Raw genomic sequence first — 23,171 nt, forward strand, 5'->3', positions numbered from 1 at the left:
AGGCTCATGTCAACTTACTATGCAGCAGTATAGTTACATTCAGCTATAAGCATTCACATAGAGATGCATTATAGCACACACCTGCCCCAAACTGCATACATACACTGGTACATATAACACACAAATCTTGTAAAGGCCCTCACGCACGAGTACACACTCAGACACGTATACATTCACACATATGTACATATACATATACATTCACACACCAATAACCACACACACCTTTCATATGATCTTCCTGCTCTATCAGGAACACACACTTTCCCACCTGGGGATCTGGGTAGCATTTGTAATGAAGATGCTCCGAGAGGTTCCCTTCCTGCTGTTTGGCTGCTGAAATTTGTGGGACAGGCAGTGGGAGGGATGCTCAAGTCTGAGTCAGATGACCAGGCGCTCTGATTGGGAGCAGAGTTAAGGTGTGGGTGGTCCTGAAATCCTTGGCTCAGCCTTATAGCCACTGCCATTCCAGCGGCCGCTAGGGAACCTCACACAGAGAAGGACTTCAGTATTTGTTGAGAAAAATCAAGGAATTTGTGATTGACCCCTTAACACTTTGTCTAACGTTTAAAATTAAAAACAATTTATTAGAGTAGTTTCCTGTCTCTTTCCCCTTGCCTAACTTCAAGTAGACGTGCCCAAGGTGATGTGCAGGTCTCTTAGACTGAAACCTCCCTAGAGAGCAGAAAACACACATAACTTCTGAAGTCTTTTGAGAATTTAATCAGAGATGTCAAAACCCTCAGAGATCATCTAGTCCAAGGTAATCATTTTAGAGTTCAGTGAATTGAGGCCCAGCGATGTTAGGTGGTTTCTCTAAAGTCACACAGCAAATGGGCAGCAGAACGGGAACAAGAGACTCAACAGCCTGATTCCTGGATTAGTGCTATCTACATTTTCCACTCGGATTGGACTTGAGTGATTTTATTCCAGGGAATGGCTCTTTGATTAGAATGTAAGAAAACAGAGACTTACTTGTAATATAGACTATATTACAATAGTCTATGAGGAATTACACTGGTTTGGGTAGAGCATTGCTAAATTCTAATAAATCTTGCCTATGCTATCACACTGGTAGTATTCCAACTAATACATGTTTAACCATGTGACTTTAGATGTGATGAAAGGCACCTCTGTCATACTATTTTTATAAATTTGGACTCTGATTTTTCTTAGCATATGGGATCCTTGACTGTTCCATGGCTGTTTGCATCTGCCTGGTAGATGTTAGAGCAATCTCAGGCTTACAGTGGTTTTTAGCCTTGCCTGGCTTAATAGCTATACTATAGCTAGTGCTGGCAACCATCATTTCATTAGAGCAACAAAACCACTAGCGGTCTCATTAACTTTGAAGAAATTAGATTTGCTTTAGAACACTGACCTTTATTTAGCAGTGATTGATGGTAGAATGGGAAAGACTAGAGATCTCTTCAAGAAAATTAAAGATACCAAGGGAATATTTCATGCAAAGATGGGCTCGATGAAGGACAGAAATGGCATGGACCTAACAGAAGCAGAAGATATCAAGAAGACGTGGCAAGAATACACAGAAGAACTGTACAAAAAGATCTTCACGACCCAGATAATCACAATGGTGTGATCACTCACCTAGAGCCAGACATCCTGGAATGTGAAGTCAAGTGGGCCTTAGAAAGTATCACTACGAACAAAGCTAGTGGAGGTGATGGAATTCCAGTTGAGCTATTTCAAATCCTGAAAGATGATGCTGTGAAAGTGCTGCACTCAATATGTCAGCAAATTTGGAAAACTCAGCAGTGGCCATGGGACTGGAAAAGGTCAGTTTTCATTTCAATCCTAAAGAAAGTCAATGCCAAAGAATGCTCGAACTACTGCACAATTGCACTCATCTCACAGGCTAGTAAAGTAATGCTCAAAGTTCTCCAAGCCAGGCTTCAGCGATATGTAAACAGTGAATTTCCAGATGTTCAAGCTGGTTTTAGAAAAGGCAGAGGAACCAGAGATCAAATTGCCAACATCCACTGGAAGGAAGAGAGTTCCAGAAAAACATTTATTTCTGCTTTATTGACTATACCAAAGCCTTTGACTATGTGGATCACAATAAACTGTGGAAAATTCTGAAAGAGATGGGAAATTCTTAAAGAGATGGAAAATTCTTAAAGACCAGCTGGTCTACCTCTTGAGAAACCTGTATGCAGGTCAGGAAGCAACAGTTAGAACTGGACGTGGAACAACAGACTGGTTCCAAATTGGCAAAGGAGTATGTCAAGGCTGTATATTGTCACCCTGCTTATTTAATTTATATGCAGAGTACATCATGAGAAACGCTGGGCTGGAAGTAGCACAGGCTGGAATCAAGATTGCTGGGAGAAATATCAATAACCTCAGATATGCAGATGACACCACCCTTAAGGCAGAAAGCGAAGAGGAAGTAAAAAGCCTCTTGATGAAAGTGAAGGAGGAGAATGAAAAAGTTGGCTTAAAGCTCAACGTTCAGAAAACTAAGATCATGGCATCTGGTCCCATCACTTCATGGGAAATAGATGGGGAAACAGTGGACACAGTGTCAGACTTTATTTTTTGGGCTCCAAAATCACTGCAGATGGTGATTGCAGCCATGAAATTAAAAGATGCTTACTCCTTGGAAGGAAAGTTATGACCAACCTAGATAGCATATTACAAAGCAGAGACATTACTTTGCAAACAAAGGTCCATCTGGTCAAGGCTATGGTTTTTCCAGTGGTCATGTATGGATGTGAGAGTTGGATGGTGAAGAAAGCTGAGTGCTGAAGAGTTGATGCTTTTGAACTGTGGTGTTGGAGAAGATGCTTGAGAGTCCCTTGGCCTGCAAGGAGATCCAACCAGTCCATCCTAAAGGAGATCAATCCTGGGTCTTTATTGGAAGGACTGATGCTGAAAGCTGAAACTCCAATACTTTGGCCACCTGATTCAAAGAGCTGACTCATTGGAAAAGACCCTGATGCTGGGAGGGATTGGGGGCAGGAGGAGAAGGGGATGACAGAGGATGAGATGGCTGGATGGCATCACTGACTCAATGGACATGGGTTTGAGTAAACTCTGGGAATTGGTGATGGACAGGGAGGACTGGCGTGCTGCGGTTCATGGGGTCCCAAAGAGTCGGACACAACGGAGTGACTGAACTGAGCTGAACTGAACTGATGGTATTATCATATGTTTCCTGTCACTTTATCAACTGGAGTTTGACTTTTTCTTGTTTTGCTATTTAAGGCATTTGTATTTCTTTAGAGTAGGTTTCTGATTTTTATATAATTTTTGAGCTGTGTTAGGTTTAGACATCTCACTCTAGCCTATGTTCTGTAGATTTACTCGGAAATGGTACAATGTGTACGTGAATTGCATTGCATAACTTTTCCAAACAACGTATAAGTGTGCTGTGTATTTGCCTTTGCAAAGTCATGCTTATTCCATAAGTAATATAATAAACTTACATGTAAGCATATAAAATTTGAATACACAGTGTGAACACACAAATCTGGTGGCTCTTAACACCTATTACCCTCACTTGAACTCATTCACTCAAAAAGTATTGTTATATATTGCAAAGAAATAAATGAGATGGACGTCGGTGTTAATGGAAAGTCTGAGGCTTTAATATCCAGCAGGAAGGACTTGCATTTGGATTTTACCGAGCTTGATCGTCCTGCTGAAATGATTTATCTCATTTCTCATCTCCTGATAGAGTGAAACAGCTTCTATGAATAGTTTTTATGCCATGGATCAATGAATTTGTAGGTTTATTTTGCTAGTTAAATGTTTCTATCAAATATCCTTATTCATGCAGGAAATGATTCCTTTTTATACTTAGCCCAGGAAAAATGATGCTAAGTATCCTTTGAAAATACAGGTGCAAAGACTCACTCATAGGAACAGAATTAAATCTATGTCAATTTTATACATGTGTGCTGTGTGTGTGTATTCACAGACATCTGCATCAGTAACTAGCATTTGTGGAACTTCCATCAGGGGATACCACCAAGGAGACTCAACTTTAGGTATTGAGGATACAACCGAACAGTGCTAAGGAAAACCTTTAATGCTATCATTTGTGAATGTTTCTATTCTCATGGCATGCTCTCATGGATAAGCTAATGACAACTTTTAATTTTCGGGTTCAGAAATGGCAATTTTATTTAAGCCTTGTGCAAATTTAACCCATATACTCTACTTGCTTACTTCCTAAATCCTACTTGCCAGCTTAGGATGGGAACAAATTTTAGAGACCAGAGTTTTTTTTTTTTTTTTCATATCTTCTTTTAGAGAATTCTTAACATTTAAATTACCTTTATGTTTTTCTAAAGACTGGATGTAACTGCTGGTTAGAGAAGGGGCTATGGAAATTTTCCTGAAATGATCTCTCTCCTAGTGGTATATCTTAGCCTTATTGAAAAGCAGCCTCAGTTTTGCAATGAACACATAATACTTTTATTCTTTCAGAAAAAGGAGATATTTGAAAAGTGTGTACCTATACATACAAAAAGGGCAAGGTTTAATCTTACTTTACATTCTAGTTAAGCAATCCTCTTCTCCGAGTGTGCTAGGAAATGCCGTGTTCAAGAAGCCCCTCCTGGATCAAGATGGGTTGGGGAGAGGGAATAAGCAAAAGGCAAACAATGGGCCTCTTCTGGTCTTACTAGGAAAATGCTGAAGGCAGTTAGAGGAACTGGGTAGAGAAAGGAAAATAAGCTGACACCTTTGTACACTCCCTCCCTCAGGGTATTTCAGAGAGGGCACCCTACAGAGAAACCTGTGGAAACCTAGTCTCAGGGGAGATTGGCACTGAAGTGTGGTGGGTCTGAGGCAGTGCTGGGCATCCACTGGGTTCTTTGCTCTCATTCGATGTGGGTCGTCATGTTCTCTCGGGCTCCCTTCCTCCCTCCCTCTTTCCTCTCTCTTTCTCTCACACACACAAACCAAGATTTCCAAAGTGTTCATTCCATGTACATCCTATTCATAGACTAAAAATTCAACCAAGAGAATATAACCACAATCTGTGTTAGGTAATATTGAAACACAGGAGTAAAAAAGGTAAAAATAAATATAAATAAAAAATTTAAAAAGAAAACCACTACTGGAGCATGTGGGAAGAGAGGTGCCTTTTTAATAAATACATAAATTATAGTTATTTAATTTAGAAAATACCAATAACTCCAGTGTTTCTGGAAAGCAGACTTATTATCTCTAGAATCAGTTACATGACCTTGATAAAGAAGAGAAATTACTTATTCTTTCGGGTCTTATGAGTTATTGTTTTAATTAGTAAGGCCAAAGGACTATAATAAAACATTCTTTAAATATTAAAATAATTCTTTCAAAGCCTATGTTAAACCTTGCAAATTTTAGGCACATTATTATATCTGAAATTTTGCCCAGGATATACACTGTTGTGAGTAATGTGTTGCCATGAAAGCTTCTGGATTAAAAAAAAATGAACTTTGGGTATTAGAATATTTGATTTACTAGATTTTGGCTCCTCTCCTGCCTGTTCCTCTCAGTAAACATTGAGACTGAGACTTAACTATGATTATCTAATCTTACCCATTCTTGGAAGTTCAGTTGCTGAAAATAAAGAGGAAGGAGACCCTCCTAGATTGTTCTAGTGCATATTTGGCTCTGAATTAAATGAACATTTAAATCTCTAAGATTTTCAGTTAATGTTGAATTTGGCTGGATACCCTGTGGTTATAATGTCTTAAGCCTTTAAAAATACATGGGTTCTCAAATAGCGATATGCTTTTTTCTTGATTTTTTTCCCAACTAGCATTTTGTTACGACTCTCATTGTCTATGTCAAACAAATTTTATGCAGTTTTCAATGCTTATAGCACACGGCTGCCACCTACAAGTGCTCTGTGTACCTTAGCAGACAGCCACGTGCAACACTGAAGAGTGATTTCTTGGATGATTAGTAGAGAATCTTGCTTCTATCCATTTTTCTACTTTCAAGGTAGGATTGGGTTAGATGTTTTTTCCTCTTCCTCCCTTCTTTCTTCCTTTTTCCTACCTCCCTCTCTTCTTTTCCTATTTCTCTGTTGCAGTCTCTCTTTATTATAGATACAGTAATTCATGCTGTCAGTATTATTAGAGGTTCTTATTATGCAATGATAATGTAATACTCATGTAGACAACCCCAGGTGTTTTTAGCTTTTGCATCTCCTGAATCTTCACCTATTTTTCAAGTCATTTTGAGTAGGAATCCATTTTTCCTTTGCTTTGTACTTCTGGCTGTACAGTATTCATTAAAGCAGAAAATGTGTTAGCTTGTATACCTCATCACTCATATTGAGACCCTGTGTAGATTTCTGTTTCAGAAGAATAATAGCTTTTACTAAGCCATAATTGAGATGAGGGCTGAGTGTAATTTTCTGTTGCAAAGGAGAGGATTGGAAAGAAGGAGCAGAAGCTTTGAGAATTTAGACCATGAAAGTGACAGCAGGAGGTAGTGGGAAACCCTCTGGAGAGAGTGGTAGACAACAACAAGGCAACTGAAGAGTTGGCAGGGCCAGGTGAATATGGTCTCTTGAGACCTTTAGTTCAGAGATGGGGGATCAGAGCACAGCTTCTCCACCTGAGGGCCCTCAATGCCTCCACCCCCTAGTTCCGTTTCCCACTTCCAACTCTTTCCTTGTAGGAAGCTGCCTTGCCCCATGAGTGGGTTGCAAAGCAATGGACTGAGTTGTGTAGGAGAAGCAGCTGGAAGAGGTGAGCAGTCCACTGCTGTGATTGTTGCCCCCCTTTAGGGCTGCTTTTGGCTATCTTTGTGTCCATGCACTCTCTGTAGCCTTGCAGTCTAACTCAACTGCTGTTCTGTCACTTAATCCATCAGCTGAATTTATTGACCTACCATTGGGTTACTTATTTTTACCCAATATTATGTGGCCTAATATTTGTGTTCTGAACCTATTTCTGATTCACAGAACATTAATCTACTGTAGTCCCAAGTGCAAGTAAGAGATAAAAATTTTTTTGATAAGCATCTAAATATTTTGCATGAGAGAAAGCCAAAAAGAGGTAAGAGAAATGTGTATTCAATATATGCTTGCATACATGTATATAAAATATGCATGCATATATGTGCATAGACACATATATGTATATATTCACACATATACATGATAAGCATACACACATATGCATATATTATATGTATATAATGTCTAAATGGAAACTGATCATCCATTTAACTTACTGTGGAACTTATTAAACTCTATGGAAATAAAGCATCACATTTTCAGTATTTATGTAGTGGAAGTCTTTAAACACCAAATCTTACTGTTGATTAAGAAATGGAATTAAGTACCATCTTAATGGCAAATTAATATAGATTTGCTACGCTGTATGTTTTGTTGTCATTTGGGAAAATTATACTATCAACCAATGTTAAACAGAAAAGCTCCAAATCAATTATAAATTGAGAACAAATAGCAAAGGCTGAAGATACTTTACATAACATTTAAAAATGTATTGATTCTAATTAAGCCTCTTCCATTAGACCTCCCTAGCCCTTAATGCCTCCTTCAGGAGATAATCCGTTACCACGACGATGGAAAGTCAGGAAGAACAGCCTCCAAAGGCTGAGGAGGCTTAGTCTACTCCTTCCAGATTGGTGTCGGCCACTTTGGGCTGTGGGGGTCCACCTGAGGCCCCTCCTGGCAGCCCCTCTGCTGCTGGTGGGGGCTGTCTCATGGGCTCACATCCAGACTCCCTAGCTGGCAGGTGCGCTCCCGCTGCAGGTGGTGGGGCGGAACATTCGGCCTCCATCACACATGAGGTCTCAGCTGGGGGCGCCAGGGCTTGACCGGAAGTCGCTGCCTCAGGCTTCCGGGGCTGCCCGTTCACTTCCATCGCCGGCAGCGAGGCCTCGGCTGCGGGCTCCTGGGCCTGACTGGAAGCTGCTGCCTCTGGCTTCCAGGGCTGCTCATTGGCCTTCACCACCGGTAGGGAGGGCTTGGCTGGGGCCTTCGGGGCCTGACTGGAAGCTCCTGCCTCTGGCTTCCGGTTCTGCTGATCAGCCGGTGCTGCACCAGGGAGACCATCGCCTTGGGCCTCAGCTCCTGTCTCTCCTCTGAGGGTAGGTTCTGTCTCACTGACTCCCTTGTCCTCAGCCTGAGGATTTGGGGGAGGCAGGGGGATATCTAAATGGCATGTGGGATTCAGAGGAGCTTGTTCCAGCCCCCTGAGGGTCGTGTCACAGCCCCCTGGAGGACTGTCGACTTCTGGGTGGATTTCTTTGGACACGTCGAGGGTTGACTCTGGACAATGCATTATCATGAAGGCCGCTGCGAGATTTTGCACAGCTTTGTGAACGCTGTTGGCTTCCTCCGCGTCAGCCTCTTCATTCACAGAGGTGTTTGGCTCCTCATCAGAGGTGTGCTGACCTTGGTCATCCTTTTCAGGCATTTTTGCTTCTCTGATTTTTTTATAGAGTTCGTTTCTCTCTTCTTGTAAAGCTCTACAGAGGTTCTCTAACCTTCCAATTTTCATCACGAAGCACTCATATTCTTTAGCTCTCAATGCTTTCTGTGATTTAAACACACACAAACAAAACGGTGTGAAAAGTGAAACTGCCAGGTTTTACTGGAGTAAAGTAAAATGCTTTCTGGAGACAAGCAAAATCATTAATCCAGGAATTTGTCTGTTAGGCTCTGACCACAGGGTGGTGGCTGAACAGATACTTGGTCAGGGATATCACTTCTATTTTTGCATTATGTTGGAGACCTTGGTAGAATTTTAATCCACTTTTTTTTTTTTTTAAAGGAAAGAAAGATAGGAAAGCTTCTCTCTGCTTCAGTCTAGGGCTTCTAAAAATCTTAAAATAGATGCATTTTCTGCTTCTAAGACTTAGAAGGAATAAGCAGAGGCTTGCGGCAAAATGACTGAGATGGACTGGGATTTGGCGGCCAGCAATGCCTTATCTGTCCTATAGATAAACTGCTATATGCTAATCCAGCATCTGTTTGATTTCCGTTTGTGAATAATAAGCACATCTCTTTGGAAGTGGTTGCAGTTAGGGATGAAGTGTTAAAACAGTAATTATATCCAGAGAAAGTAACCACGCTCTTTCATGATGCTTCTCAAACTATTCAGTTCTCCTTTTCTCTAGAAATGTTGGTGTGTTTGTGAATGGAATTATCTTACTTCTCCACCCCCCCACCCTCCCCCACCCTTCTGCTTTGTGCTACTCTGTAGCTTTTAAGACTTTTTTTCCCTCATTTGTTTACATGGAGAGACCTTCACCCATAAGCCTGTCTCTCACATTAAGGGTCATGTATCTTTGCTTTTATGGTCTCAAAACCTCCAGAGCCTGATGTAATATCAGGATTTAAGTGCTTGTTGGAGGAATTAAACAGTGTACATGCACATCTGTCTGTAAGTTAGCACATACCCTGGGTGCTCGGGCTGGTGTATTCTCTCAGTATGCTTGAATCAGCTAATAAATTTATTCTGCACCTGTTATGTGTCCGGCACCGGGGAAATTCAAAGACAGGTAAAACACTCATCCTGCCTTTGAGGAATTCACAGTCCAGCAGGTGTGGTGCTGTCTTGGGCACAGCTTTGGAATCAACAAGTAGTCATGTGACTTAGGGTCACAATGCTCTTTATGAATCTGGACCCAACTCTAAATTACTTTTGCTCAGATTAGTTTTTATTAGAGTATCATATACCACACCCTAGAAAAAATTCAGCTCTTCAAAGGTAATCATCTGTGCTATTAGGGCATAATTATTTTCTGAGTATAAATGTATTGACTAGACAAGGGAAGATGAGCAAAGGGAAAAACTTCCTCACCTCTTCAATCATGTCCAACAGAGCTTTGTTACAGTTCTCAAACCGAGCTTTCCATGTGGCTGTATCCTTTTCCAGCTTCTTCATTTTCTTTGTGGTCTACAGAAATTATAGTGTTTTAATGTTAATTCTGAACAGTTAATATATCAGAGAAACTATCAGTTCCATGTGGGACATCAAGAAAAAGTCCTTTCATTACTAGGTGCTGAAGGAAGCAAAAATCCAATGTCAAGGAATAAAGATTGAGTGGAAAGAGTCATTATTTATTTCTGAATCATCTAGGTCAGTGGTGAACAAACTTATTTGCACCAGAGCCAGTTCAGGAGAAGGAAAGCTACTTAGGTCCTTCCTTTTTTGTCACTGTGTTTTCTTTTGTTTAAAAGTCAAAATAACTTTATTGAGTTCCAAGAATAAGCTTGAAATTTAGATTATTTACTGTATTGAATGCAAGACTGTTAATGAGAAAATTGGCCCAGCATTTTTGCTATTAAAATGTTGATAATATCTGGGCACAGCTGAGAAGTAGCCACACAGAGGCAACTTTCAGTTTTCTCAGCCTTTGTATTTGTAGAGTGCAGTAGGATTCACAGAATGTGATTACATGCGTTATTCATTTCATTTCATCCTTGAGACAGTCCCCCAAGGAAGGTTCTAATTTCACCTCTACTTTATAAATGGGGAAACTAAGGTTCAGAGAGATGGAGTAATGATTCAGGTGAGTTTTCAGAGGAGTAGGGCTGGAGTCATTTCCATTTAATGCAACATGTGCAGAGTGCCTGCTGGTGGCTAGGCAGGGGCTGGGTGTAGGGCATACAGAAATGAATAAAATGCAGCCTAGCTTTTGCAAATCTGAAACTACTCTGCATTCTTGGTTATAGGATCTCCTCTCTGCTTGGATGATGTGAAGGACAGGGCTTGTATTCAGGTACAATTACCCTGGATTAACTGCACATGGGCACTGGTTGCTTCGTGCCAAAAAGCCTAAGCTTGGGTCTGCTTGGAGGCCCAGGCTGTTGGCTTCTGGGCTCTGTAGAGAAGCTACGTGAGCCTCCAGTGCTTTTTTATTTTCATCATTTCTTAAGTGAGTTAATAGTTTATTAACTTTTTAAGTGTCACCAGCCCCTTTAGGAATTTAATGATAATCTGTGGAAAGTGGAAGTGATAAATAGATTCAAGGGATTAGATCTGATAGATAAGAGTGCCGGAAGAACTATGGATGGATGTTGGTAACATTGTACAGGAGGCGGTGATCAAAACCATCCCCAAGAAGAAGAAATGCAAAAAGACAAAATGGTTGTCTGACAAGGCCTTACAAATAGCTGAGAAGAGAGGAGAAACTAAAGGCAAAGGAGAAAAGGAAAGATATACCCCTCTGAATGCAGAGTTTGAAAGAACAGCAAGGAGAGATAAGAAAACCTTCCTCAGTGATCAATGCAAAGAAATAGAGGAAAACAGTAGAATGAGAAAGACTAGAGATGTCTTCAAGAAAATTAGAGACCCCAAGGGAACATTTCATGTAAAGATGGGCACAATAAAGGACAGAAATGGTATGGACCTAACAGAAGCAGAAGATATTAAGAAGAGGTGGCAAGAATACACAGAAGAACTATACAAAAGAGATCTTAATGACTCAGATAGCCATGATGGTGTGATCACTCACCTAGAGCCAGACATCATGGAGTGTGAAGTCAAGTGGGCTTTAGGAAGCATCACTACAAACAAAGCTAGTGGAATTCCAGTTGAGCTATTTCAAATTCTAAAAGATGTTAAAGTGCTGCACTCTCTGCCAGCAAATTTGGAAAACTGAGCAGTGGCCACAGGACTGGAAAAGGTCAGTTTTCATTACAATTCCAAAGAAAGGAAATGCCAAAGAATGTTCAAACTGTCTCACAATTGCACTCATCTCACACACTAGCAAAGTAATACTCAAAAGCCAGACTTCAATAGTACATGAACGGAGTACTTCCAGATGTTCAAACTGGATTTAGAAAAGGCAGAGGAACCAGAAATTAAATTGCCAACATCTGTTGGATCATAGAGGAAGCAAGGAAATTCCAGAAGAACATTATTTTTGCTTCATTGACTATGCTAAAGCCTTTGACTGTGTGGATCAGAACAGCTGTGGAACTTTCTTAAAGAGATGGGCATACCAGACCACCTTACCTGCCTCCTGAGACATCTATATGTAGGTCAAGAAGCAACAGTTAGAACTGGACATGGAACAACAGACTGGTTCCAAGTAGGGAAAGGAGTACAACAGGGCTGTATATTGTCACCTTGCTTATTTAATTTCTATGCAGAGTACTTCATGTGAAATGGCCAGGCTGGATGAAGCACAAGCTGGAATCAAGATTTCTGGGAGAAATATCAATAACCTCAGATATGCAGATGACACTATCCTTATGGCAGAAAGTGAAGAGGAACTGAAGAGCCTCTTGATGAAAGTGAAAGCGGAGAGTGAAAAAGCTGGCTTAAAACTCAACATTCAAAAAACAAAGATCATGGCATCTGGTCCTATCACTTCATGACAAATAGTTGAGTAAACAATGGAAACAGTGAGAGATTTTGTTTTCTTGGGCTGCAAAATCACTACAGATGGTGAGTGCAGCCATGAAATTAAGACACTTGCTCCTTGGAAGAAAAGCTATGACCAACCTAGACAACATATTAAAAAGCAGAGACATTACTTTGCCAACAAAGGTCCATCTAGTCAAAGTTATGATTTTCCAAGTAGTCATGTATGGATGTGAGAGTTGGACCATAAAGAAAACTGAGTGCCAAAGAATTGATGCTTTTGGACTACGGGGCTAGAGAAGACTCTTGAGAGTTCCTTGGACTGCAAGGAGATCAAACCAGTCAATCCTGAAGGAAATCAGTCCTGAATATTCATTGAAAGGACTAATGTTGAAGCTGAAACTCCAATACTTTGCCCACCTGATGCAAAGAACTGACTCATTGGCAAAGACCCTGATGGCAGGAAAGATTGAAGGCAGGAGTACAACAGAGGATGAGATGGTTGGATGGCATCACTGACTCGATGGACATGAATTTGAGCAAGCTCTGAGAGTTGCTGATGGACAGGGAAGCCTGGTGTGCTGCATTCCATGCGGTGGCAAAGAGTCATACATGACTGAGCGACGGACCTGAACTGATGGGACCACACCTAAAGAAATGCAGTATGCATATCAATTTTTTTTCTAATTCTACTAAAAGTCTATAAATGAGCTTCAGATAAAAATTCTCACTCTAATATTTAACCAAATCTTAAAACTATTTAATTTTGAAATAAATAACATTTTTCTACTCTAATATTAGTTCCAAATTAAAACTCTGTAATTAAAAAAATATTTTTTAAATGGATGAATCCATTCTGGAGTGGAAAAGTTGTAACTTTTAAGAAATGTTGACCTATTAAGTTTTCTTGTGAATGTTGAAATTTATCATATATGTTTGTGAAATTTTTTTTTAAAAGAATGTTTTCTACACTTAAAAGAAGTTAATGCTAGTGCCTGTTCAGAAAAACAGTTCTGATGCTGATTTTGTTTTGGGAAAACAATGAATTAAATAAAATTTAAACATTATGTCCAGTAATAAAATTAGCAACTTATATTTGTAAAAGTGGACTTCCCTGGTGGCTCAATGGTAAGGAATCTGCCTACCAATGCAGGAGACATGGGTTTGATCCCTAGGTCAAGAAGATCCCCTGCGGGAGGAAATAACTACCCACAACAGTATTCTTGCCTGGAAAATGTGTGGATAGAGAAGCCTGGTGGGCTGCAGTTCATGGGGTTGCAGAGTCTGACATGACTTAGCAACTAAAATAACAACAAATGATACAATTTGTAAAAGACTTTTAAAAAGTTTAAAATCCTTTACATTAACTTATTTGAACTTCACAATCTTGTGACATAGGCAAGAAAAATAGCATTTTAATAAGGGAGAAGTTAAGTGAATTGTTTACTGCTACTTGATGAGTGAGAGCATGCCCAGAATTTGAATTCAGACTTCTCATTAAAGATTGTCTCAGTTATATCATATTACATATATTCTCTTCTGAGAAGGATTCTATGAAATGGTATTTTCTACTCTAACATTCTGCTCTTGCATATTTGTATGAAAGTTGTTTTTTTTAATCATTAGAAGATTTGATGTTTTTATTTCAACATAAACAACATAATATTATATTGCTAGCTCTTTTCTTTTTAAACGTCTCCATGGACTAGAAAAAGAAAATATTTTTCTTCAGGGTGAAAATGTATCCTGATGTTTTTTGATTCTTCCTAAAATTAATCCACCAGATATTTAACCAATAAAATACAGCCCAAATCTCATTTGCATGTATAAATGTTTCATTACTTCATGAAATGCACTGAAACATCTTAGCAAGAGAAACATGAACCCAAAGGAAAATTGCCTGTCAAAATAGAAAATGTCAGTATTTCATGGGAGACAAGCAATACTCACTTTATCCATTTCTTGTTTGAAAGTGGCGAACACCTCATTGCTTTTTGTCAGTGTGCTCTGAAACTCTTCAAACCTTCCAGAGTAGAGAGTAAGCTGTAAATGGGGGAAAGAGTAGATCTGTTTTAGGCCTGCTTTCCTGTTTTAGGAATGCTTCCAAAACAGAACAACCTGTCATTGTTTGTTATTTGAAAAGGAAAATGATTTAACAGAATTCTCAATATAATGTTAGTGATATGTTCAGTTCTTTTTACTTTGAGATCAGCCTAGGTCAGTGAGTATGACTGAAGTACTTCTTTAAAGAAAAATGACATAATAAAATGTATCATCACCATTTCATTGTATCATAGCTTTTACCAACAAACATTTATTGAGCTCTGACTGAACATAGCAAGGACTGTTATGTACAAAAGCATTTAACCTGTATCTCCTGTTTTTGAAGGACCTGTACTCCTGATAGGAAGATAATCCTAAAGACAACTTGATTACAGAACAGTGAACACAAAGTACCAAATTAGTTAAGTACTGATCAGAGAATTAGATGAATGTGGCAGGTGATCATATAAGCCACATTTTGGTAGAGAAGGTGAGCCTTGGACCTAAGGGAAGTGAGAATGCAGACAAGTATGGACCAGATATTGACTAGGGATACTGCCATTGTGTGGTTGTGCCATTATAAGCACTTGTCATTTCCCTTTTTGACATTGTGGTTTTGTGTGTTTTTGAATACAGTGTTCTAGCCAATAGCAGTTAAATGTTCCTTTTCAAGGAAATGAGTTTATTATACCAATTTTTAATAGAAATTATTGGAAGTTCATTGGAAGGACTGATGCTGAAGCTGAAGCTCCAATAGTTTGGCCACCCAATGCAAAGAACCAGCTCATTGGAAAAGACCCTGGTGCTGGGGAAGATTAAAGGTAAAAGGAGAAGAAGGTGGCAGAGAATGACATGGTTAGATAGCATCACCGAGTCAATAGACGTGAATTTGAGCAAACTTCTGGAGACAGTGAAGGACAGGGAAGTCTGGCATGCTGCAGTTCATGGGATTGCAGAGTCAGACACGACTTAGCAGCTGAACGATGATGATGACGATCCCAATTTTAATGGAAATAACGAGGAAGAAGTGCCTTTTTCTAATTTGCACCAAAAAATATCTTATGGGTTAACATGCAGGTATTGAGAATAGCCTCTGTACTTCCACATTTCAAGGCTTGTATTTGGGGTAGGAGTAGGGCAAGATTGGGAAGGAGATTGTATAAATACTTGATTGTTATTGACAGTGATATAATAATAAAATCTTACTTTTGAAAATAATTTTAGGATAGCATGTTTTGAGTGAGTGGAGATTTAATATGGATGATTCTAGTTTACTGACATGGAACTCTTCCATATTCAAATGAGACTTTGGTACTCTTGAATGTCGGGAATAGCCTGAAGTCCTCAGTTGGGCACCAACGGACTGGTAGGACCTATAGGACTGTCTTTTCAAAAGCACAGAAGAGTGATAGTCACAGCCAGTAGGTTGGAGAGTTTCCAGTCTTGGGAATGGGACTTCAGAGGGATTGTGTGGGAACCAAACAACTTCTAGAACCAAGAAAATTAGCTCATCTAGAACGGTTCATTCTCACATGATTCAGAATAGCAGAGGTTTTACTGCAGTACATGGGCTTCCCTTGTGGCTCAGCTGGTAAAGAATCCGCCTGCAATGCGGGAGACCTGGGTTCGATCCCTGGGTTGGGAAGATCCCCTGGAGAAGGGAAAAGGCAACCCACTCCAGTATTCTGGCCTGGAGAATTCCGTGGACTTGTATAGTCCATGGGGTCTCAAAGAGCTGAGCAACTTTCACTTTACTGCAGTACACAAGAACAGTAAAATAACATAAATCCTTTCGTAAGAAACAGATTTTCCAAAGAAAAAACAACAGCTCATCAGCATTTTGAAATCAGTCATTAACAATGTGAATAGGTGATAAATTTGGGGTAACTCTAGTGGCTTAAAAGTTTTCTCATGATTCCTTGCCATACAGACTGAAAAAGGCTGGGTACAGTGTCATCAGGGAATTCACGGCCAGGAAAGCTTTTAGACATATAGTTCACAGGACAACACAGTTAACCCTTGAACAAAGCAGGGGTTAGGGGGACTGACCCTCCATGAAGTGCAAAACCTGTGTATAATATATAGTCAGCCATCTGTATTCCCAGTTCCTTGTCGCCGCAGTTCCCTATCCATAGATTCAACCAATGTCAGATACTGCAGTACTATAGTATTTGCTATTGGGAAAAAAAAAAATCTATGCATGATTAGATCTTCACAGTTCAAATGTGTGTTGTTCAAGGGTCAAAACAAACTAATGCATTATGTGCAATGCACTCTTGACATATTCTGTTTAATTTAATAAATCTGTTTCATTTTTTCCACAGACAAGTGGCTAGGATTCACTGAATTGATTTCAGGGTGCATGAATAGGTCAAGTCCCTCAGTTTGAGGATAAGCCCCTGTGGGACTGCCTGCCTATGGGAACAACGACCCCAGCTGATCTTCACATATCACAAAATCCATTCATTTGCATTTTGGACCAACTCTCATGTTAACTTCTTTTCCTTACTTTCTCCTCTTTCTTTTCCCAACTTTTCAGTAATTCCGTTAGAATTACAGTGGGTGGATAGATATGGTCTCCTGAGCTGATCCTCCCAAACCCTATCTTGCAGTCCTATAGCTGCAGGCTGCAGACAAGAGGGGAAGGCGGGGCCACGTGTGTGATCCATTTCACCTGCCCAACCTTGATAGGGGGCTTCCATGGTGGCTCAGCAGTAAAGAATCCGCCTGCAATGCAGGAGACGCAGGAGACATAGGTGAGATCCCTGGGTCAGGAAGATCCCCTGGAGAAGGGAATGGCAATCCACTCCAGCATTCTTGCCTGGAGAATTCCATGGACAGGGGAGCCTGGTGGGGTACAGTCCATGGGGTCACAAAGAGTTGGACATGACTGAAGCGACTGAGCATCCATGCATGCATGCAACCTTGACAAGATCAGTGGGAGCAAACACACCCTTCCCGGCCAGCTCTCTTTTCCTTCTTTGGGCTGAGTGTTCTTTTGATGTATAAACTGGGCGGATTTTGTTTTCCTCCTCTATGTTTTCTTGTGTCATGGAGAAGACAGATACACCAGAGTTCAAGGGCTTAGTGTCTCACTTCATCACCACTTTGGCCTTTTTCTAGTGACCCTCAACTTTCTTATCTTTTAAATTGGGTAAAATACACATAACATTCACTGTCTTAACCATTTTTAAGTGTACAGTTCAATATTGTTAAGTATATTCACATTGTTGTGCAAATGGATTTCCAGAATTTTTCATCGTGCAAAACTGAAACTCTGTAACCCATTAAACGATAGCCCTCCATTTCTTCCTTTCCTTCTAGTGATTTTTTTTTTAAATATTTTGCTTTTCTTCCTGTTTGACCTTTTTGTCATAGGTGGCGAAATCTGTGTGAACTATACTTTTCTCAGGTAACCAACTCTGACACTCTTTACTTATATACTAACTAAAAATGTACACTTACTGTTTCCTTTATGGATATTTGTTTGGTCGTATTTTCCCTCTCACTATAATGCTGACATGATGCATGTCTGATATGTCATATTCCCTCTTTCACTTTGGTATATCAGAGAAGCATGGAAGGAACATCCAGAGGTCATCCTCAGGATTCTTACCAGAGGCAGAAATAGAAACAAACTACCCTAGGGTTAGTAACAACAACTCATGCCCCAGTATTTCACTTAAATGGGCTGGGTGGCACACACATTCTTTTAACTGAGCACAAATTTTAATTCCAACAGCACAAGAGAAGACTGTACACATGGACATCACCAGATGGTCAGTACCGAAATCAGATTGATCATGTTCTTTGCAGCCAAAGATGGAGAAGCTGTATACAGTCAGCAGAAACAAGACAGGGAGCTGACTGTGGCTCACATCATGAACTACTTGTTGCCAAATTCAGACTTAAATTGAAGAAAGTAGGGAAAACCACTAGACCATTCAGGTATGACCTAAATCAAATCCCTTAGGATTATACAGTGGAAGTAAGAAATAGATTCAAGGGATTAAATTGGATAGATAGAGTGCCTGAAGCACTATGGACAGAGGTTGGTGACATTGTACAGGAGGCAGTAATCAAGACCATCGACAAGAAAAAGAAATGCAAAAAGACAAAATGGATGTCTGAGAAGGCCTTACAAATAGCTGAGAAGAGAGGAGAAACTAAAGGCAAAGGAGAAAAGGAAAGATATACCCATCTGAATGCAGAGTTTGAAAGAACAGTAAGGAGAGATAAGAAAGCCTTCCTCAGTGATCAGTGCAAAGAAATAGAGGAAAACAATAGAATGGGGAAGACTAGAGATCTCTTCAAGAAAATTAGAGACCCCAAGGGAACATTTCATGTAAAGATGGGCACAATAAAGGACAGAAATGGCATGGACCTAACAGAAGCAGAGGATATTAAGAAGAGGTGGCAAGGATACACAGAAGAGCTATACAAAAGAGATCTTAATGACCGAGATAATCACAATGGTGTGATCACTCACCTAGAACCAGACATCCTGGAATGCGAAGTCAAGTGGGCCTTAGGAAGCATCACTATGAACAAAGCTAGTGGAGGTGATGGAATTTCAGTTGAGCTATTTCAGATCCTAAAAGATGATGCTATGAAAGTGCTGCACTCAATATGCCAGCAAATTTGGAAAACTGAGCAGTGGCCATAGGATTGGAAAAGGTCAGTTTTCATTCCAATTCCAAAGAAAGGCAATGCCAAAGATGTTCAGACTACTGCCACAATTGCACTCATCTCACACTAGCAAGGTAATGCTCAAAATTCTCCAAGCCAGGCTTCAGCAATACGTGAACCATGAACTTCCAGATGTTCAAGCTGGTTTTAGAAAAGGCAGAGGAACCAGAGATCAAATTGCCAACATCCTCTAGATCATTGAAAAAGCAAGAGAGTTCCAGAAAAACATCTATTTCTGCTTTATTGACTATACCAAAGCCTTTGACTGTGTGGATCACAATAAACTGGAAAATTCCGAAAGTGATGGGACTACCAGACCACCTGGCCTGCCTCTTGAGAAACCTGTATGCAGGTCAGGAAGCAACAGTTAGAACTGGACATGGAACAACAGACTGGTTCCATAAATTGGGAACGGAGTACATCAAGGCTGTGTATTGTCACCCTGCTTATCTAACTTCTATGCAGAGTACTCATGTGAAACGTCGGGCTGGAGGAAGTACAAGCTGGAATCAGGATTGCCGGGAGAAATATCACTAACCTCAGATATGCAGATGACACCATCCTTACGGCAGAAAGTGAAGAACTAAAAAGCCTCTTAGTGAAAGAGGAGAGTGAAAATATTGGCTTAAAACTCAACATTCAGAAAACTAAGATCATGGCATCCAGTCCTGTCACTTCATGGCACATAGATGGGGAAACAATGGAAGCAGTGAGAGGCTTTATTTTGGGGGGCTCCAAAATCACTGCACATGATGGTAAATGCAGCCATGAAATTAAAAGACATTTGCTCCTTGGAAGAAAAGCTATGACAAACCTAGACAGCATATTAAGAAGCAGTGACATTACCTTACCAATAAAGGTCCGTCTAGCCAAGGCTATGGTTTTTCCACTACTCATGTATGGATATGAGCGTTGGACTATAAAGAAAGCTGAGCGCCGAAGAATTGATGCTTTTGAACTGTGGTGTCGGAGAAGACTCTTGAGAGTCCCTTGGACAGCACGGAAATCAAACCAGTCAATCCTGAAGGAAATCAGTCCTGAATATTCATTGGAAGGACAGATGCTGAAGCTGAACCTCCAATACTTTGGCCATTTAATGCCAATGACTCAGTGGAAAAGACCCTGATGCTTGGAAAGATTGAAGGTGGGAGGAGAAGGGGACAACAGAAGATGAGATGGTTGGATGGCATCACGGACGCAATGGACATGAGTTTGAGTAAACTCCGGGAGTTGGTGATGGACAGGGAAGCCCGGTGTGCTGCAGTCACAGAGAGTCAGACATGACTGAGCAACTGAACTGACTGAAATTTTAATTACAAATATTCATAGCATATATGAAACAGAAAGTTTTCTAGAAATTGTTTAGCCAACTTAGGTGATTTCGCTTGGGAACTAATTCAATTATTATAGTTTCAGAGAAATCTCCTCTCATCTTAAATAGATACAGTGAGGTCTTCTGAGATTAAAGACTGTGATTTCTCGTCTTTAAGAGTTGACTCACTGAACTTCCCGCTTGGGTAGTATTTTGTGTCTGCAATGCTGTGTTTTGTTGATATTGCTGACTTTCCACATCTACCACCATCTTCAGCCTTATTGATCCAATGAACACTATTTGTAGCCACAGTTGTATTCCATTGATCATCTCTGACATTTACTCTGTTGCCTTGGTTTGTATAATTGAAAGCCAGATGTCTCTTCCCTAAGTGAGAATCATGCTCCAGACTGGCAAGCTATTGTTTTAGGCTGAAAAGTGACTTCAGGCTAGGGAAACACAATCTGTCCTTATATTTTCTTTGCTCAGACCATAGAAATGGGGACTAAGATGTCTCCCTCCTATCAACCCACTCTTTTAATTGTCACACCAAAGGAAGTGTTTGAGTGCTTTGCAAAATCATCTGTGATGGACATTGTTTAAGTTTGCTTAAAACTCAGAATTCTAAAAACTAAGATCATGGCATCCAATCCCATCACTTCATAGAAAATAGAAAGGGAAAAAGTGGAATAAGTGGTAGATTTTATTTTCTTGGGTCCAAAATCACTGCAGATGGTGACTCAAGGCATGAAATTAAAGGATGCTTGCTCCTTGAAAGAAAAGCTATGACCAACCTAGACAGCATATTAAAAAGCAGAGACATCACTTTGCTGACAAAGGTCCATCTAGCCAAAGCTATTGTTTTTCCAATAGTCATGTATGGATGTGAGAGATAGACCATAAAGAAGGCTGCATGCATGCATGCAGGTGTGTGAGCTCTGTCATGTCCAATTCTTTGTGACGCCATAGACTGTAGTCCACCAGGCTCCTCTGTCCATGGAATTTTCCAGGCAAGAATACTGGAATGGGTTGCCATTTCCTCTTCTAGGGGGTCTTCCTGACCCAGGGATGGAACCCATGTCTCTTGCATCTTCTGCATTGGCAGGTAATTCTTTACCACTGTGCCACCTGGGAAGCCCATAGAAGAGTGCTGAAGAATTGATGCTTTGGAACTGTGATTCTGGAGCAGACTCTTCAGAGTTCCTTGGACAGCAAGGAGACCAATCCAGTCAATCCTAAAGGAAATCAATCCTGAATATTCATTGGAATGACTGATGCTGAAGCTGAAGCTCTAGTACTTTGGCCACCTGATGTGAAGAGCCAGCTCACTGGAAAAGACCCTGATGCTGGGAAAGATTGAGGACAAGAGGAGAAGGGGGTGACAGAGGATGGGATGGTTGTATGGCATCACTGACTCAATGGACATGAGTTTGAACAAACTCCAGGAGATAGTGAATGACAGAGAAGCTTGGGGTGCTGCGGTTCATGAGGTGGCAAAGAATTGGACATGACTTAGTGACTGAACAACAACAAACTTTGTTTTTCAAAGGCTTAAACTTTTAAAAAATATAGTGCTGATACTTTTCAATAGAAGCTTGTTTAAGCATTATTACATGTAGGGATTCGGGGCCTCCATATTCTTCTTGATGTTTAAGTAATTATTCAAGTTTTGAAAATGCCTTGAAGGCAAAAGAGATAGACAAGAGGGTCCTTGCAGAGAGAGCCAACCACCATGGAAAGCAAAGTGATGGAGGAGGCAGGGTTAACTCTGTTTAGTACCACACTTCTACAGCCCTGGAAGTTCTCTGTGTTCATGAGCTAGAGCTGAACAGGGTCCTGAGATCATCTTTTCCAGTGGTTCTGAAGCTTTTTGGCAGCTAAAGAACTTCTTTGTCTCATCTATCACTATGTGTGTCCTTACCCATGAGATACCACAAGTATTAACTCATACACTGATCAGTTGTTAGCATTCTAATTAATATCATTGTTATCACTAGATTGTGAGTTTAATTAGGCATTTTTGGTTCTTTTATTGAGTAGTATATCTCTAACATGTAGAGCCATACCAAACACTTAAATGCTCAGTAAATATTAGTTGAATTAATTATGCTTATTATGGGGCAGGCACTGAATTAAGTGCTTTGCATGCATAACTTGAAAACAAACTTCATGTATTACATAAACTCATTTGCCTTTTATAAACTGAATCAACTATACGAATAGCTACCATCCATGCTGCTGAGCGAAGCTGTTATAATGTCAAAAACAACTACATTTTAGATAGCAGCTGCTGCCTCATATGCTGTTATGTTTTGGAAATACTGAAAAGTAATGGGCCTCCAAGAGGTCAGAGGACTCCAGCTTGGGATCTTAGATACATTGCAGCATCCTTGTTTTACAGACCTGGAAGTTTAGGTCCAGGGAGGTTTAGGTGAATTGTACAGAATCAGACAGCGTCTCAGCAGAAGAGCCATCTGGTCCCTGGACTCAGCCCAGTTCTGAGGATTGAACAAGGAACACTGGCAAGTCTAGACCCTGGTTTCTTCTTTTCCAAACTTGAGGGAGTATAGGTGGGAAATTAAATCATACCTTTCAAATCATTAAAGGCCTGTTTTCTGATACCAGCTGAATGAACCACTCTCTAGCCCAGAGTCTTAACGGTATTAACGTATTCTTCATTTAGCATAGAAGAGTAGAGATTGCTTATAACAGATGTTGTGAACACTGAATAGCTTCAAGTACTGTCTGTTGTATACCTCAAGGCTTTGTGCTGTGAATGGGACAGAGATAGAGCCAGAAGCCCTAACTTG

General features: G+C 40.3%; 1 protein-coding gene across 2 annotated transcripts in view; it reads right to left on the minus strand.

Annotated features, from left to right (window-relative positions):
- Nucleotides 1-7,278: 7,278 nt before the first annotated feature.
- The window catches only part of TXLNB (taxilin beta), a 58,629-nt gene continuing 42,736 nt past the window's right edge, over nucleotides 7,279-23,171 (minus strand). For both annotated transcript variants that reach the window (XM_043457227.1, XM_043457228.1), the window contains exons 8-10: nucleotides 14,268-14,360; nucleotides 9,807-9,902; nucleotides 7,279-8,537 (exon numbers count right to left, since the gene is read on the minus strand). In XM_043457227.1, coding sequence (XP_043313162.1) covers nucleotides 7,602-8,537; nucleotides 9,807-9,902; nucleotides 14,268-14,360 — 1,125 coding nt within the window. In that variant the 3' untranslated portion in view covers nucleotides 7,279-7,601. The remainder of the gene's footprint in view (nucleotides 8,538-9,806; nucleotides 9,903-14,267; nucleotides 14,361-23,171) is intronic.

This window comes from Cervus canadensis, chromosome 33 (assembly GCF_019320065.1).
Source record: "Cervus canadensis isolate Bull #8, Minnesota chromosome 33, ASM1932006v1, whole genome shotgun sequence".
Classification (NCBI taxonomy): domain Eukaryota; kingdom Metazoa; phylum Chordata; class Mammalia; order Artiodactyla; family Cervidae; genus Cervus; species Cervus canadensis.